This window comes from Pyrus communis, chromosome 9, assembly GCF_963583255.1.
Source record: "Pyrus communis chromosome 9, drPyrComm1.1, whole genome shotgun sequence".
NCBI lineage: Eukaryota > Viridiplantae > Streptophyta > Magnoliopsida > Rosales > Rosaceae > Pyrus > Pyrus communis.
Genome location: NC_084811.1, coordinates 11,919,894 through 11,939,511, shown reverse-complemented (window position 1 = coordinate 11,939,511; position 19,618 = coordinate 11,919,894). Strand labels below are relative to the sequence as shown.

The 19,618-nt window shown below is 36.9% G+C and overlaps 1 protein-coding gene and 1 pseudogene across 3 annotated transcripts; both read right to left on the bottom strand.

Annotated features, from left to right (window-relative positions):
• LOC137744391 (protein SHOOT GRAVITROPISM 6-like) overlaps positions 1 to 19,618 on the bottom strand; it is a 28,382-nt pseudogene that overhangs the window by 3,588 nt on the left and 5,176 nt on the right.
• Positions 2,621 to 4,799, bottom strand: LOC137746298 (vesicle-fusing ATPase-like). Of its 3 annotated transcripts, XR_011069803.1 has the most exons (4): positions 3,763 to 4,519; positions 3,365 to 3,519; positions 3,019 to 3,114; positions 2,621 to 2,811 (listed from the first exon to the last, which is right to left on the bottom strand). XR_011069803.1 is itself a non-coding variant. In XM_068486375.1 (3 exons), the coding sequence occupies exons 1-3, from the start codon at positions 4,645 to 4,647 to the stop codon at positions 3,090 to 3,092; spliced, it is 300 nt and encodes a 99-aa protein (XP_068342476.1). In that variant the 5' UTR covers positions 4,648 to 4,799; the 3' UTR covers positions 3,019 to 3,089. The 3 variants fall into 3 exon arrangements, 1 of the variants encoding a protein (XP_068342476.1); XR_011069802.1 differs by lacking the exon at positions 3,763 to 4,519 and having other exon boundaries at positions 3,365 to 3,749; XM_068486375.1 differs by lacking the exons at positions 2,621 to 2,811; positions 3,763 to 4,519 and adding an exon at positions 4,528 to 4,799.

Below are 19,618 nucleotides of genomic sequence, written 5' to 3'. Positions count from 1 at the left end.
TCTGAGTTTAGGATAAATAAGCTTTGTATTTAGTTGTGTATCCACTTTGGTTAATTTCACCAAGTGTAGGGCTCATATTGTAATTCTGTCTAAGTGACATGTGGAAGGATCCTTGAACTTAGCTAGATGTGTGGCTGAGATTATTTCTGTTTGAGATGGTGGGAATCCTTATGCATAACTAAGTTAAGGAATATAGAAAGAAAAACATTCTCTCTGCAATTTCTGCAAAGAGTAAAGCATCCAAATCCATCTCCATTTTTTCTGTGATTAATTCTTTCTTCTTTCCTCAAATTAACACACACTAAATCAAACTTCATCACCCTGCATTATCAAGAATATTAACTAATAAGAATTTGGAATCAAAGGCTAACAAAATTATTCAACTAATAACACAAAAATGCATGAATTAACAATGAGCACAAAACAGGTTAAAATGCTTGCAAAGAACTAAGATCCCAAGTACACTAGAAACTGAACGAAATAGAGTAAACAGTGGTTACTATGCACATATTATTTGGGTATACTTTATTAATTGTATCCTTTTCTATCACATGCGTAAACATGGACAGGAACAATGATACGGACCGAGATAATTACCAAGATGAACAGAAAAGTAACAAATTGCTGAGAATAATGACATGATGGAAACAGAGTTCGAAACAAGAAGATCCCATGATACAGACATGTCATGGAAATAACAAAATTTTAATGTAACCAACAAACTGTAGTGTGTCTTGGTTGACATCCAACGCATACCAGTAGCGGACAAACTCTGACAGTGCAGCTGCTGCAGCTTCCCTTTGGTATCTTTGGTGTCGATTTAATTATTTACTTAAAATTACACATATGCTTCGAACCTTTAAATAAAAAAGGTGGTGTCCATCAAAAATGAAAATGAAACCACCACAAGCCTTAATTTCCATGGACCATAAAAAACAGATTATTATATTTACAACAGAAAATCACTTACCATATAAAGCTCAATAAATACCTCGTACTTAAATGCAAGCTACCTTTTTCAACAAATTCGCAAAATGTGATAAGCTTAAACAAATTGAAATTTTGTTTAGCAAGGGTGATCTCGGTTTCTCGAATGATGATCTTTAAATGAACACTTCGGATGATATTTTTTAGTGGAGTGAGCCCAAACAAGCGGTTAGCACCATTTTAACTTACTAACCAGTTAACGCTTGAGCACTCATCGTACGACGTACATATACATATATATGGGTTAGGATCCGATGACACACGCTTTTAACACCCATTTTGTAAAGTCCACTCTGTAATGTATTTCAACGATCTGTACCGTCTATATTTTAGTCAATGTTTTAAAGAGCGAAGCCTAAGTGTTTCGTGAATAACCTTGCCTAGGCTATAGCCTCATGGTACCTAATACTTTGTAAAACAATCAAGTAAGCATGCCAAGCAATCAATTATTTGATTAAACTATTATCTCTCTAATTCACATCATTAAGTCATAATAATCTAATAGAAACCAAGTTCGAAACATAAAATTAGCATGAATTTTATAAAACCCTTGCCCAAAACAACAACATTTTGGGTTTGGGAGGTTTCTTTTAAAACAAAATCAAACGCCCAGGTTGCCTAGGCGCCTGAGGCAACAACCTAGGCATTTAGGCTAGTCTATAGCCCAACCGCTGGGCAAAGGTGTTTTTTTCATAGCCCCACCCCAAAAACTGCCTAGGTGACTCTTAAAATTAGTTTTTTTTTTTTTAAAACACTGGTTTTAGGTCATCATTATTAGATCATCCTTGCAAAAAATTAGACAAATTTGAAACCATAAAGTCATTCATTTGTTGTAAAGGAAATGGACAAATACAGTTCTACAAAGAAACTCTAAATTTAATCAACGGTTATATGGTGCATTTGGGTGATTTTTGGTAGACATTATCTTTGAGGTAAGACATAAACGATAGACAGTTGGATCGTTGAAATACATTATGGTGTGAGCCCAACAAAAACGTTTGTCAAAATGTGTGTCAAGAGCATGTGTTCAACACATTCACAGAACGCTTGGAATGCAGTTAAAAGAGCCCTGCAAGAGCATGAAAAAGGGGACAAGTTTTTACAATCTTAACATTTAAACCTTACATGTGCTTGAAACTTACACGTGTGTGAGTATTTATATAGACGGCAATATTCTTTCAGACAGTCTGATGTTACGTTAGCGTCAAACTGCCAGTTAGAGGTAAAATTGTAATCGCAGGTATCAACTTAATAACCATCTTGCAGCCTAACATATCATCGTCACTACAAAAAAAATGAGCACTGCACACAATAAATTATCTGTGCCCTTTGAGATAAAAAAGCACCAACAATTGTGCTCATAGACCAATAGCAACAGTGCAGCTACTATCTTTATGTCTGTGCCCTCTATGGGCGTCACCATTGCTGATAGCACACAATATCGCTATTTGTGCTCAAAGAGTTCAGCACAAATAATAGCCTATTTGTGTCTTAATTCTGACAACCATGTCAAATTGTCAGGTGACAGGATCATAGGCGCACAATTTTCAAATCGTGCCCAATAGGTTCTATTTAAAAAAAAAAATTATTAATGTAGAAAAATTGAATTTTCTTTTAAATCAACAAATCCCACAATATACACGTACTTCAATTATTTACAACAAATCCCACAATATACACGTATTTCAGTTATTTACAACCAAGTCCTTCAGAATCCTATCCTCCCCCACAACACTGCAGCCGACGGACCCAAGTTCTTCGTGCAATGAAGCTCCCGTAAACCACATTCCCTTCTTGCTTAAACTGAGAGTCCCACAACTTTTTCTGAATTGAAAATAAATCGTAGTTGAATAAGAATCTAAGTAAAAAGCATAGACTAAGAAATATTTATACCTTACAAATAGCATCCATTTCATCAAAGATTATCGCATGCAAACCACTCTGGTCTCCAGGGGAATTAAGGACATAATGAGATTAGAAATTATTGAAAAACCAGCCTAAGTGCACTTGACATGTATATATTTCCCTTACCGCGAGCCCCTTGATCATTCTCAGCATCAGCAAATAGATTCCTAACATTTTTCTTAGTTTCACCAACTTGATCAAAACTTCAGGGCCATTAACAATCTAGCACAGTTCACAAAAACAGAAATCTCATCAATCACCAATGCAGATAATAGCTAACTTATCTCTAAGGATAAGTTGCATATCCAAAATCATTCAGACATGCTCAAATAGCTTTGTTAAAATAATGTACTAGCATCAAAATGATGTGTTAAATCATGATTCAACATGGTTCAATGTCTTTCCAAAAGGAGTGTGGTATAAAGTTATACCAAAAAGATATCAGCGCAACTAGAAGAATCAGTTATCTTACTTATTTGTCACGTGAGGAGGGAAAACATGGGATACAAAAGCTCTTTGAAATATATCTGCAAACTCAGCACCTAAGCCACCAATTCCAAGTGTTTGAAGATTAAACTCCTTGTGCCTGACAATGTTGCTACTTGTAGCTTCATGCTGATTTACAATCTGACGAATTCAGTTCAGAATATCAAATTTCAATGCATTATTTGGTATTGTATACTATCTAAAATAATACTGAAAATGTTCACCTGAAAATGCCCATCATATCATGACTCTGATATATGTAGCTAAATAATTGATCAAAGGAGCAAGTGCAAAAAATAAATTAAGAAACAATTGAAGAGATATGATATCTACACCCTTAGCAAGAGTAAGGTCAATCCTTTCCAAGAGAAAGAGAGATATTACCTAACACCGACATCATCGACAATGCTGATAGCCATACCGGTAGAGAGACCAACAAGGCCACAAGCTAGATAGTCATATAGGTACTGATGATCACGACAATGATAAGTCCTTAAGTACCCAACAATATAAGGTTGTGTTAATAACTGATTAGCAGCTCCTGATCAAAGAATGTAAGCAAACAACTTTATAGATTAGATTATGTCTTTGTTGCACTGTAATACAAAAGAAAGAAAAAATGACAACCAATTTTAATACAAACAATTCAAACATTACACACAAACTAAAAATTCTAGAACACTAGAAATATGGAAAGGAAACTAATGCAAATACTATTTGATTAAAAAGAATTAATTAACAAAAACTTTAAAGTCATATATAAGATAATGTTTTAAAATTGCAGAAGTATAGAGGTAGGGTTACATCCCACGTGAAAAACCACAGGGTAATGAACTCTGTTTCTCTCAGGTTTTCAAAACTTAAAAAATTATAGGACATAATTAAGTATAAATTTAACTGAGATGAGCTCAAACACCTCCAAGCTTATCATACAACTCTACAGCTAGCTAACAAAAATACAGACTATCCAATTTTGAAATTCCAGTTGATCGATCACAAGGTATCAAAGGTCAAAAACGAACCCCTAAACCATCTAAACCCCTTTGCCTCCAAATACTGTGGAATCCCAAAAAATTACGATAAATTTGAAAAAGTAAACAAAAAAAAGGAAAACTTGACTGCGAATTAGGAAAAATATAAAACAACTACCTCCTTATGGCATTGATCTGAGGAACGGTGAAGACGATGGTGCTTCCTCAGAATCTTTGATCCGATCTCAGACTTAACCGACTCGACGAGTTTGAAGTCCTGCAGCTTCTTCAACTCCATCTGAAGCTTGTCTTGCTCTTGGCCCTTTGTTTGGAGCTTTTCCTTCTTGAACTTCAAGATCTCCTCCTTCTTAAGGAGCTTCTCGGTTTCTCCTTCTAAAGCCTCGTTGCCTGAAGCTTCTCTTGCATTTCTTCAAGTTCTTTCTCAAACGACAGACAATTAGGATCTGAGCGTGAGATGCAACGAGAGGGAGAGACGAATCGATTGAGATAAAGAGAGATCCGGAGGCATTGGTCTTTCTCAAATCTGATGCACAGGTGTTTTTCCAAGAAAAAAACGAAAGAAAATCTCATATATGAGAGAAGTGAGAGTGGTAGAGAGAGATGCATAGATTTTGTTTGGTTGAGGTAGAGAGAATTTGGGTAGAGAGACAGAGGGAGGGGTTAAAGGGAGAGAGAGGGAAGCGGGGTGTGGCGTGTGGGTGGGTTGACTGAGAGAGACAGAAAGGCAGAGAAAGTGGGGTATGTGTGGGCCATAAGTATTTGAAAAATAATAAAAAATAAATAATTGTGTCTTTAGAAGTAAAATGTTGGCACAAATGATAATTTGAGTCCATTATTTTTATAATGATGTCTTGAAAAAATATTTGTGCCAAATTTGAAGAAGAATGGGCACATTAATTAGTGCCTTTATACAAAGGAAACAAATACAATTTTTTTGTGTGTAAAATTGGTTAGTTACCCACAAAATAATTAATTGTGTCCTCAATTTTGTATCCATAGGCCATTTTTCTTGTAGTGCGTCTCTTAGTATATAACTATATATAGCAGAAATTTTAGTCTAACAGACTATAAATTTGGACCATTGACTGAGGAGTGATGGGAGAAAGTTCATGTATGGTTTTCACATGGGCTTTGGTTTCAGCAAATTTTAAAAATTCATCTTTTTCAGTTATTTGTCTTGATTGGAAAGGTGCTATTAGTTAAAATTGTTTATGGAGACTTCATAGCTGTTTTTTTTTCTTTGTTTTCACTTTGTGGACATCTTGTTCACTTGTGTAGTTGTCATGCAATGAAATCTCGGTTCTTTCTCAAAAATAAACTAGGAAAATTCTTGCATGCATCTGGCAATATCAATAAACAAAAACTGTACTAGATCCTTACCGTAACGGATCATGTTGACCACGGCTAGCTAGACCATGACAACTTCCCAATTGGAGAGTAAGTTCAGCAAGAACAGAAGCATAGTTTTGTTGCACAGCTTTTTTTCCTATTTTACCACCACCTCTGCAACAAGTATGGAACATGTCAAAGTTGTCTAACATTAACAAATACTACTGAAATTTGATAATCAAAGCTGATTTCTGAAACCTGAAAAATGCAGTTACAGCAATAATAGCAGCTTGCAGAATGTCATCCTCCATTTGACCGTCAACTAAATGGCTAGGATTCTCTCCTTTTTCTGAATCACCTTTAAGGATGGGATACTGGTCAAGGACGGATATGACATGCTCCAGGAACAAAGACGAAAGAACTCTATGCTGGGAAAATGCCTACAGATAAAAAGCAAAATAACAAACATTAAAAAAAATAATTTACATTAAAAAAATGTAGAAGATGACTGAATAAATTATGATCAAACTGAATAAATCAAATATAATAATAGAGGTGATTTCAAATGATGATGTATCACAATCTATGTTACAAAAATTTCAGACTAGTAGTGGAAAGTGGCAAAGTGATGAGAAAAATATTACTACAGATAGGCGGGGGAAAGGGGTTTGTCGGTTTGAATGACAGAGCAAGAGCACTTTTGCTCATATAATATTTGATATGAAGTGAAGTAGTATGAAGATATGTTGGATATTAGATACTATATTTACTTCAAAGATAACGCGTGTATATTTTATAATTGTAGTTTGCAATTTAACAAACAAATTACTTAAGTGGGGTTGAGTGGGGACATCTGCCCCCAATGAACCTTCATTGGCTCCGTCCATGCAACCCGGTCGTGCAGCATAAAAACAGGTATCTTTATAAGAAGAGTGCATATAATATGGGTAAAAGGATACAGCGCAAGAGTTTCCTGGCGTAAATGCTTCTTAGTCACATGGGCTGTAGCCATCAGCAGAGCTTGAGTTGTCCTATAACAGACAAACACACACGCACATATATTCTCTATCGGGGTTACCAAACAAAAAACCTATTTCTTTACCAAAAGAAAGCAAGAAAAGCTCATTGCATTTTTCCCTTTTTCAGAATCTGTTACTAATTTAAAATTTCATTATTAGCAAAACCTTGAAACATCAGTTTCACTCAGCTCAGTTCCCCTTCTTGTGACAAACTCAATTACAGCTTGAATGGCCCCCTCCGCTGATTGCTTGATCTTGTCACATACAGCTGCTGTGCAACCATGCAGGGTGGCTACTAGCTGCAAGATGAAACTGTTGTGTTGTAGTATCGGTTTCTGTTGTGCGGAAGCTTCAACAAGTGTGAGTGAAAAATAATAAACCCTAGAAACTGATAACAGATAAATGAAACAATACCAACAAGAACACCGAGATTTATACTGGTTCGGCAATGCCTACATCCAGTTTGGAGACGACGGAGTATTCTACTATAATCAATGAGAACATACAATGGTGTTTCACTCAATTTCCCAAAGACCCGAATAACCCAAGCTCACACACTTACAATAGGAAGAGAAAATATCGAATACAAAGCAAAACAATTTGAGAGGATTTTTTCTTTCTCTCTACCGAATGGTTTCTTGTTGTTTCTCTTCTGTGTATCTATCTGGGCTGCTCCAGCTTCTTCTTATAGAACCGAATAAGATGACTTCTCAAGAGAACCAAAGGCCAAAGGTCTTCAGATGCCAACGCATTGAGCATCTGCTTTTGTTTGTCTACCACATGCAGCAGATGGCAACACATGCCACCACAAAAGAACATCTGCTTTTGTTACTCTCCCACATGCTGTATGCCAACCCATGCCACTACAAAAGTAGCAGAAACCAGATATTTATCAATTGTTTATTGTTTGAGCCAATAATCAACAATCTCCACCTTGGCTCAAACCCTCTAAGTAGAACTCCAAATTAGTCGTCTCCCACTCCCCCATGGGGCAATCAACAAATTTTACAAATGCCAACCAAGTCTAAGCAGTGCTTAAACTTGAGCAACGAAATTGGCTTTGTTAACATATCCGCAGGATTGTTAGCGGTCCCAATCTTCTGAAGAAGAATATCTCCCTCGTCTATGATCTCACGAACAAAATGGAACCTCACGTCAATGTGTTTTGTACGTGCATGATGAACTTGATTCTTTGCTAAATGAATAGCACTCTGACTGTCGCAATGGACATCCACATGGTCTTGTTGAACCCCTAAGTCATCAAGCAACCCTTGAAGCCAGATGGCTTCCTTTATAGCTTCTGTTACAGCCATGTACTCCGCCTCAGTAGTCGACAATGCAACTGTAGATTGCAGACTTGACCTCTAACTTACCGGACCTCCAGCAATAGTGAATACAAAACCAGTAGTAGACCTACGCTTGTCTAAATCACCTGCGTAATCAGAATCCACATATCCAACAACACATTTACCAGTAATTTTATCCTGCTGGAATAATAAACCAACATCCACAGTACCTAGAATATACCGTAGAATCCATTTCACAGCTTGCCAATGCCCTTTTCCTGGATTATGCATATATCTATTGACAATACTAACAGCTTGTGAAATATCAAGCCTAGTACACACCATAGCATACATCAAACTACCAACAGCATTTGCATAAGGAATTTGAGCCATGTACTGTCTCTCCTCAACAGTTTTAGGAGACATAGAAGCACTAAGTTTGAAATGAATGGCAAGAGGTATACTAACCGGTTTTGAATTTTCATTCATCCTGAAACGATGTAGTACCTTCTTCAAGTATTGCTTTTGACACAAACTAATCTTGCCCTTTGCTCTATCTCTTTCAATTTCCATACCTAGTATCTTTCGAGCTTCTCCCAAGTCCTTCATCTCAAATTCATTGCTCAGTTGAGTCTTCAACCTTTCAATCTCCACTTTGCTCTTACATGCTATAAGCATATCATCAACATATAAAAGTAGATAAATGAAGGTTTCATCTTGTAGTTTGCGAAAGTATACACAATGGTCATAGTGACTTCTTGTGTACTTTTGCCCAATCATAAATCGATCAAATCGCTTGTACCATTGCCTTGGAGACTGCTTCAAGCCGTACAATGTTTTTCTTAATTTGCAAACCCAATTTTCCTTTCCAGCAACTTTAAAACCTTCTGGCTGGGACATGTAAATCTCTTCCTCCAAATCACCATGTAAGAACGCAGTCTTGACATCAAGTTGGGCTAACTCAAGGTCAAACTGCACAACCAAAGCCAACAGAATACGAATAGAAGAATGTTTCACTACAGGAGAAAATACCTCATTGTTGTTGGTATTCACAAGAGTTTACTAACTCAATACCAAAATATGTGGGTGATAAGTTTACAAACTCTATCACACCTCTCACTTTCACTCTCAATAAAATTGGACTAACAAATGGAGAAGGGATAGGAAATAACAAGCTTCCACGAACCACACTCTCTTGATATATGAAATAAAAGGCAGTTTACAAACTGATGAAAAAAAAACAGAAAACAGAAGCTTACAAGCTTATGAACCTGAGAGAATACAATCAGAAAATGGGATTCGGATGATGCCTAAAGCCTAGCATGAAAGGCCTATTTATACAAAACAGAAATTAATAAACAATAAGACAACACATGCAATGACAGATGGTGATTACCATCTTTACACCCTTTCACATATGCACCAGCTGCTAGACACTTTTACACACATGCTCTGCATCATTCCTTGCTGTCTTTCAACACCTTTCGGCTAGCACATGGAGGAGACTTTGTTCTTTGTAGCTGGAAAGAAACAAACAGCTAGCAGCAACATTTTACAACCTGTTTTGATTTGAATTTCCAACAATTGTCGTCAATGCCTTCTTTCTGAGAGTAACCTTTAGCCACCAATCTGGCTTTGAATCTTACATTATCTTTTCCCAAAGATTCCATCTTCTTGGCATACACCCATTTACAACCAATTTCTTTCTTCCCCTTCGGTAACTGCACCAGTTTCCAAGTCTCATTTTTATGAAGAGATTTCATCTCCTCATCCATAGATTTCTTCCACTCCTCGCACTCTGGACTTATGACAGCTTCTTTGTATGCGGATGGAATGTCATCTTCAATAACGGGAAGTGCATATGCCACAATATCAGTAAATCGAGCAGGCTTTCGAATTTCCCTTCTCGATCTTCTGGTTGCAATATAGTCTTGTTGCTGTGGAGGCTCTTGTGTAGGTGCCTCTACTTCATCATCCACGTCTTCATCATCAGAATTAACTGTAGGGCTAGGGTTTGTAACATCGGACCTTACTGGGACAACTGGAGTCTTCAGTAACTCCACCTGCTTTGTGTTGCTCATGATCTTGGTTGCTTTAGTTTCACCTTCATGCTTGTTCCGATTAACCATACCAGCCTCATCAAAAGTCACATCTCTGCTTACAACAAATTTCTTCATATCTGGACACCAGAGTCGATATCCTTTCACGCCAGTGCTAAAGCCCATAAATAGAGCTTTCTTTGCTCTTGGATCCAACTTGCTTTCTCTGACATGATAGTAAGCAGGACAACCAAATATGTGTAAGAACTTGTAATCAGTACAAGGTTTATTAGACCATACCTCCATGGGCGTTTTGCCCTCGTTTGCAGTAGTTGGCAATCGATTAATGATATGGCTTGCATAAGTGATTGCCTCAGCCCAAAATGCCTTGCTTAAACCAGCATTAGATAACATGCACCGGACTTTCTCAAGCAACGTACGGTTTATGCGCTCCGCCACTCCATTTTGTTGTGGTGTCTCCTTAACCGTAAAGTGCCTCACGATACCCTCATCTTGACAGACTTTCAAGAAAGGATCAGACTTATATTCACCCCCATTGTCTGATCTGAGAGTCTTGATCTTTCGATTGCTTTGAGTTTCAATCATCTTTTTCCACTTCAGGAATATTTTCAAGACTTCATCTTTACGCTTCATGGTGTACACCCATATTCTTCTAGAGAAGTCATCAACAAAGGAGACAAAATAATGGCTACCTCCCCAAGATGCATTCTTGGAAGGTCCCCAAACATCAGTGTGAACATAATCAAGAATGTTTTTAGTGTGGTGAATAGCAGTGCCAAATTTTACCCTAGTTTGCTTACCAAACACACAATGCTCACAGAATTCCAATTTGCATGCCTTTGCACCTTTCAACAAGCCTTGCTTCACCAATCCTTGTAACGCTTTTTCACCAGCATGCCCTAGACGCATATGCCATAACCTTGTGGTGTCTGTGCTATCGTCAATAGCTTCGGTTATGGCTGCTCCACCAATAATTGTACTTCCCTGCAAGAAATACGAGTTATTTCGTCTTATACCTTTCATCACCACCAGTGCCCCGTACACAGCTTTAAGAACTCCACTCTTCATGGTGGTCTTAAGACCCTTGGATTCCAAAGCTCCCAGAGAGATAAGGTTTTTCTTCATATCCGGTATATACCGAACATCACTTAATTCTCTGACTGTTCCATCATGCATCTTCAAACAGATTTTGCCTATCCCTTGTGTTTTGCAGGCATTATCATTACCCATCAAAACAACTCCACCATCCAGCTCCTCGAAGCTAGAAAACCATTCTCGAATGAGACATATATGATAGGTGCAACCTGAATCTAAAATCCACTCCTTGGAGTGACCATTAGTAGATGAACTAGCTAAAGCAAACTCGAGATCATTATCTCCTTGGTTTACAATATTTGCTTCAGGACCCGCTTTCTCCTTCTCTTTGTTCTTCAATTTGGGGCAGTCTCTCTTCCAATGACCCTTTTGGCGGCAAAAGGCACATTCATCTTTAGCAGGAAACTTCCCTCGTGACTTTGAACGAGATTTTCCCCGTTTCACATATTTTCTTTCCACTGTTCGACCCCTTGCAACAAGTGCCTCGGTTTGTGAATTGTGAGTCTTTAGTTCCTTCTTTCGACACTCATGATTCACCAATGCCGCAGACACCTCATCAAGTTTCACCTCGGTTTTTCCATACAACAAAGTAGTTGTCAAATGATCATAATCATCAGGCAATGAATTTAACAAACATAATGCCTTGTCCTCGTCAGGAATTTTCACATCAAGGTTTGCTAAATCAGCAAGTATTTTATTATAATCATTGAGGTGTTCATGCATAGAAATACCTGGACTATACTGAAAACGGAAGAGTCGTTTCTTTAGGAAGAGCCGATTTTCTGCGCTCTTGGTCATATACTTTTCCTCCAATTTTGTCCATAACTCCTTGGCAGAAGTTTCCTTCATATACGGGTATTTCAACTCCTTGTCAAGAAATGATCGAATAGCAGCACAAGCATGAAGATTAATTCGCGTCCACTGCTTGTCCTCAATATCTTCTGGTTTCTCTTCCAGAACCATATCCAACTCTTGTTGATACAAGACATCCATAACTTCACATTGCCACATACCAAAATTATTAGAGCCATTGAATTTATCAACCTCTAACCTTGTAGTAGCAATTTGGTGTCTGTTGGATGTAGGTGCCGACTCCTTCTTCTTCACAGGTTCACCTTCATCTCCAGCCATCTTCTTCGGCACTATTCACGGGAATGCAGCGCCAAGAAATTTTCCCTTTTTTTTTTCTTCACTCCCACGAAAAAAACAAAGCCCTAGTCGAAAAACTGGGCTCTGATACCACTTGTTGTGCGGAAGCTTCAACAAGTGTGAGTGAAAAATAATAAACCCTAGAAACTGATAACAGATAAATGAAACAATACCAACAAGAACACCAAGATTTATACTGGTTCGGCAATGCCTACATCCAGTTTGGAGACGACGGAGTATTCTACTATAATCAATGAGAACATACAATGGTGTTTCACTCAATTTCCCAAAGACCCGAATAACCCAAGCTCACACATTTACAATAGGAAGAGAAAATATCGAATACAAAGCAAAACAATTTGAGAGGATTTTTTCTTTCTCTCTACCGAATGGTTTATTGCTGTTTCTCTTCTGTGTATCTATCTGGGCTGCTCCAGCTTCTTCTTATAGAACCGAATAAGATGACTTCTCAAGAGAACCAAAGGCCAAAGGTCTTCAGATGCCAACGCATTGAGCATCTGCTTTTGTTTGTCTACCACATGCAGCAGATGGCAACGCATGCCACCACAAAAGAACATCTGCTTTTGTTACTCTCCCACATGCTGTATGCCAACCCATGCCAACCCATGCCACTGCAAAAGTAGCAGAAACCAGATATTTATCAATTGTTTATTGTTTGAGCCAATAATCAACAGTTTCAACTTCGTAAACACAATAAAAAAAACAATGAACTTACCTCCCTCTTTGTTAGTAATATACAGACAGAGGAAATAATTCTGTTGAAAAACCTCAGATGGATCTATAGAAGCATCCTAGGTACAAAAAGAAAACCAAAGATCATCCTAGTGTTACATTTCCACCCATGGCTCCAATCAAAAGATATGATAAAAGCAAAGAAGAGAATATTAAAAAAACAAAAATATGTATGAAAAGAATTGGCAATGAACCTACACTCTTCGAAATAGCTATGACATCCTCAAGCGATGATAAAGCCCTGTAGGATATTTCTATGTCCACGCCGTAGCTAGTAGTTGAAGGCTGTGGAAGTGAAACTGCAATGCTAAAAAGTTGATCAAGAATCTACAAAGAGAGAGAGAGAGAGATAGAGAGAGAGAGAGTTCAGTCATAGAAAGTATATATGAAGAGATCCAAATGCATTTCCAGTCTTCCAGATAACTATTTCAGAGACTTGTCCAACTTACCTGAGCGGAGGCTTTTCTAACTTCTGAGTTAGTGTCTGCACAAAGTGGAAGATACATAATGACCCTGTCTCCCAAGGACAATGCCTCACGACTTGGCAATACAAATGCAGCTGGACGTTAAACGTAATAATAAGAATAAGGATAGGTCAGATAAAAACTAAAAGGAAAGCTGTGTCAGGGGCATTTTTACATGGTAAGTTGGAAAAGTTCCTATGCAAATTACGGTCAATTTGCTTGCTGTGCGTGCAACTTCCTTGGCAGCACAGGGCACAATTTGCAGTGGTGCAAACTATCCGAAACTTGAGAAGTATCTCATGTACTGCAAGACAACCTCTTCGCCTTTGACAATCCACAGGTGAAGAAACATACTGGTCAATTTGTCTCAAGATATGGGATAACTGCTCTGCTCGACTTCTCCCATCTTCTCCGCTAAATTGTCATATGATAATAATCAGAAGCGGTATGGTATGTAAATAAAAGCAAATATATATATGGAATATATGAACCCATGCAATTTTTCAATTGTAAGCTCACCCTTATATTCCTAAACATGAAAACTAGCACATATAACTTCATCATCATTATACCTTCAATTAATAATGGAACACATATAACTCATAGGAGCTAGAGAATATGTATATTATAGTGACGTTTGCATACATAATATATTCTTTGTTCAATGATACATAAGATACATTACGCATATGTTTTACTTTAGAGATGGACAATTTAAATTATCAGATGTGTGAATTTGATATGCTCAACAAAACCCCACGAGTACAGCCGAACTAGAGAAGCATCTATAAGAATTACTTTAGATGGAATGGAGCACATATGGCCACATTGAACCTGAGACATACATGAATATCCCACTTTAGAGTGCCCAACCCAACCAACAACGAATGAAGAGGTTTTCATATTTGGATAAATGAATGAAGAGGTTATAAATCTATGTATGGAAATGCAAGGCTTAGAATTTTGTGACGAAATAATTTCAAATTCTCAACCTCTATCAAAGTGGAATCTCACCCATATCCAAAATTATCAGAAATCCAGAGAAAGCATTTGGTTACTTTCAAAGAAAAAGAAACAACGGAAAAACTAAAAGCACAGCAGTCAAGCAAGAGTTCGGAAAGGATGACAGATTGAAGTGCACTCCCAAGAAGCATATATCATGTTATTTAAGATAAATGCTACAAGAATTGCATATATCATGTTATGTAGTGTACCTTGTAAGAAGAATTGCACACAGGAGAGTGATAAGGTTGTCGATAAGAGGATTGATAACATCCACTGGATCATTTGGTAAAGCAAAGAACCCTAAGGTGGCCTGTCAAAATTATCACAATCAACAAGATGTATTAGCCACCAACCAAGAATTGGGTTTACCAAAATAACTAGTGCGTCGGAATAATAAAAACAGCAAACCTTTAATACATGGTTTCTGGTTTCAGTTGTTAGTTTTGGCTCTACGGAGACCAACGTAGTTCAGGCACTTAAAGCACGAGCCTGTAGAACTTCAAGAAGAGAAAAATTGAGAAAGTTACAACGTAAGTTAAATCATTACCCTTAGGCTGTGTTTGTTTCAAAAATTATGTTCCACGAACTATAGTTGGGAAACAATACATATCACAGAAAGTTTTCCCTTCATATTTAATTTTGATATCACATTGATTAGATTTCTTGACAGTTTCTAAGGGGAAATAATTGAAATAATTGTATAACGATTTAATTGAAATTTTCATTTTCTGAAAACTTGGCTTGATAGCTCTTAAAATTTTATATTTATGGTTGTAGCCTTATAGGGAACATATTTTTCCGGAATCAATTGCCAGGATTTTCCTAGTGGTCAGAAAAATTATGTGGGTCAAATGCCAAGAAAATTGTGTATTCCCAGAAATTACTTTTTTTTTTTTTTTTTCCAAAGTTTTCTCTCCTTTGGAAAAACAAACACAAGCTCATTGCATACCACGGGTACAACCAATACTGTATATTACTAACTTGTGTGTGCAGAAATTCAAGAGCAGAATCGGAGAAGCTTTCACTATCATCTCGGCCCATCAAAGTTAATATATAGTCAAGCATTTGGTCCCTTCTTTTTAATGGAAAGGATGAGCCATTTTCTGCAGCATTAATGACAGCGCGACCTGAAATATCAACAATAAGTTTCTGTTAAAGATGCATTGTACTAACAGTTGCATACCATCTAAATCATTAGGCATAGAACATATGTGTCCAGCGACAGATTTTTCAGCTTATGATAAACTATAATAAATAGCAATATCTCGCATTATTTTGGCCAATATCAAAGCCTTTTCCTAACATAAACATGTGTACACTACACCATCACCCAATGTATTGATAAATTATATCACTATCAGCAATATCTACCATATCACCCGCCTATGTCTTTTAGAGAGTTTAAGTTAGACTCTCCAGCATATATGTGTCCTCTAGTACGTACAATTACACTAAACCTCAAATCATTCTATATCCCAACTTTCCAAAGATTCGACAAATATCTTAGGTACATACGAACAAACAGGCAACTCATTGAAAGCGATCTGGCTAGATGGGTAAAACATCCCGGAATCAACCTATAAGAACCACATGAACAAGAACCAACCACACCAAATGGCCTCAAACCCTATGGAAACACACATGAAAGAACAAAATTTCATGTGCCGATGAAAAAGAAAAAATTAATACAAGAGAAAACCTACTCTTAGCAAGATGTAACCCAATTCAAGAGAAACAAGCTTAGGTGAATTTTTTTCCTTTGAGCAAAGTTTTACTTGGTGTCTTGTATCACTGGTAATGGTAAAAAGAAGAAACAAAGAAACAAGTGCTGGGATAACTCTGGGAGTTCAAACTTAAAAAGAAAAACATGGAAATAAACCAAATTCATAAATGAAATTCATGCAAGTTTGCAGAACAATTTTCAAAGTAATTATAAAAATGACACCAGATTTCATACAAACCTAGTAAATTAATAGCAGTAATAACTGCCTGCTTTGCAGTGGGATGTCGCACATGAAGAAGCCGTGAGAGCATATTAGTCCCCTGCAAGAGAAATAAGTAATCAATCTTTTATTGCAGAAATTCTACAAAACTTACTAACACACTTGGCCATATTCAATTCATCGTGAGGTCAAAATTCAAACCAATGCAAACATCCAGACTTTTAAGGGATACTCGCTTTAACATTAAACCACCAAAATCATTTGTCAAACCTAAATAACTCAGATTTGTATGATCTTCCTCTCATGGTATTGACTCTTACTATACTGTATTCACACCTTCCAAGGAAGAAAAAACAGCTCAGGTTCTTTTTAGGCTTCAGATACCACTAGCCAGACTCAAATGTTGATGTTAACCAAATGCTGGCATGCATTTCACGCACATGCTCCTGTTTGTAGTTATATGCATGCGAATTTGTGGGTGATCATGTGAACAAATTTGCACACAAATTTGTGGGTGCTCCTGTTTGTAGTTATAAGCCTTGTCATTAACTTTTTAAAGAAACACGCTAAACCAGCTGCAATAAAAAAAAAAAAAAAATTACAATTACATATTAAGCACCTCTCAAATCAAAGGTTCAAAGGTTTTGAGATGGCTTCTTGAGTTGAAGGATGGCCACAAAAAGCCCTAAGATTGGCGTACATGGAAATTCCAATAAATATAGAACCAAAATGATAACTGCTGGCCAAATTTAAGCTTACATTACAAGTTAAAAGCTGTTTTATACTAATACATGAACTAAAGCATCACAATGCACCCTCAGTTAGATTTCTGCTTCAGCATTTTTGAGGATCATTTTGCTAGGAAGTTAACGTGGGTAGTGTCAAATGCTAGGGACACTTGTACCCATCGCAATTGCCCAACCTAAATATCAACTTCAACAAATCAAGATTCCAACCCATTCAGCATCAGAAGATGACAGCACGACACCCAAAATCCAAATTACTGTATTTTCCGTTTGCCAATTATTTGCAAACAACCCTATGGATTACTTTTGCAAATAAGAAACAAAATTTCATTAAAACCATAATATTACAAAGCTTAGTGTACAAGATGTCCACTACAAACGACACAATTGAGGAAACTCAATCTACCAAAAACAATTCACACACCCAACGAGTATTAAGCCAGTAAAAGACCTGTCATTGCTAAGTTGCTAACATTGGAAAGAAGATCTCCTTTTGGAGAATAATAATACAATATGAATCTAAACATGCTTTGGAATATCAATATTGGTTTAAAAGGAATAATACCGATGAAGAAGTGTTGAGTGTTCATGATCAGATGTATAAAGTTCATATTGTTGGGTAATAGCATTCCCAAGTGATCTCATCCAGTCAACATCTTGAATCACATCCAAAGATTCTGCAAAAAACTGCCAGACAAATCAAAGAGATGCATCAATCTTATTGTCAGTGAGAAGGACATTTGTTTCAGGTGCATTATATATTATTTTTCACAACACTAATGAACGTGTTTAGACAGACACAGTTTAGAAAACAAATTTTTGAAACCATTCACAATTTTTCTTGTTCATTTGGAACATAGCTCTGAAATTCAATGGCCAAGAATTAGAAATTCATGTTTGAAGAAGCAATTAGAGTATGCTTCCATTGAGCTAATTCATTAGCAGTTGAATCATGAGTTGATATTTCCATCATTCCCAAAGCAAACATGAGTTCTACCTAAAAAACAATAGGAATGTTGCTGAAGAAAGGAACAGATATCACTGAGTTCCACGGTTGAACTGAACTTACATTGATTATCATGTCGTCCCAAGTTTCTTGATAAGAAGGATCTTGTTTTAAATCTTCTGTAGCAGCATTAGAACTCCCAAATAAATAAAATCAGATGCGAACCTCTGATCTCTTGTATTGGAAAGGTATATAGGGGTTGCCTGATGCATCCTTCGACCTCTTAAAATCACTTCTATCCTTATCTGTTAAGGCACAGTGACGCATAAGATATTCTACAAACATCTTCCCCAATGGACCAATTAAGTAACAATGAGAAGCCATAACGACTATCAACTACACCAAAGAAAATGCAATCCAACATTAGGACATAGGAAAAGCAAGAGTGTTCTACTGAATGTTTAGAAGAAAATAGAAAACAGAGAAAGGTGCCTAGGGGTTAACAATTATAAGTTCATACGGCATACCTCTGAAAGCGCCTTTCGGACACCTAAATTTTGCTCATCTATCAAGAACTGTACAGCTTCAACAAGAAAAGGCCGTTTACTGTGCCATGCTTCAGAAAACCTCCAAATAAAATCATAAGAGTGTTAGATCATGTAAGAGAATCAAAATATTAATTACCAACAAAACAAAAAAAGGTCAAAAAACCTTGGTAAGAGATGTTTTAGACCACATAGTGCACCAAACGTGAAAGGTTCTTCCTTCAATCTGCATTTCTAGTAGCAAAAAATAAAAAATAAAAGAGACTATTATATTTTGAAAACTAATACATAAAATCAACACCAGCTTCACGTTTACTCTAGCTAAACACTTAGTAGTAAGAAGAAACATTATGGAAAGGAAACGTACATTTATAAGGAAGACAAATAAATCCTCAGGGTATACCAAGCCAACTGTCAGGAAGCAACGCTGAACCTCGTTGTAAGTGTGCCCAGAATGGAAACAACTCAAACATTGAGAAAAAGTAAAATACCAAGTTAACAATTAAGTGCTGAAACGGTTAGCCATCAACATCTGCATACAACTACAGAATCTCTATGGACAAAGTCTAGAAGCAAAAGGCAGGAACTTGTGCTATTTGAACAAAAAATAAGGAATACATTTTAACCTTCAGTCCAACTGAGAAATCTGAGTGTTCTTTGCTGTCATTATTGATGCAAACCACCGGCAGGAGCGTTGATAAAATAATTGTCAGTTCCTGAAAACCACCATGAGTACAGAATAGCACAACATAAACAATACTAGCATCGGAAAAAATATAAGTAGTATTCCAAAAGTAACTAAAGGTAATTCGGCCTATGGTGAATAATATGGCCACACTGATGGCCTTATTCCTTTAAAATTGGTCACAAGGTTGAACATGAAAAAAAGCAGCAGTTCTTAAAGATTA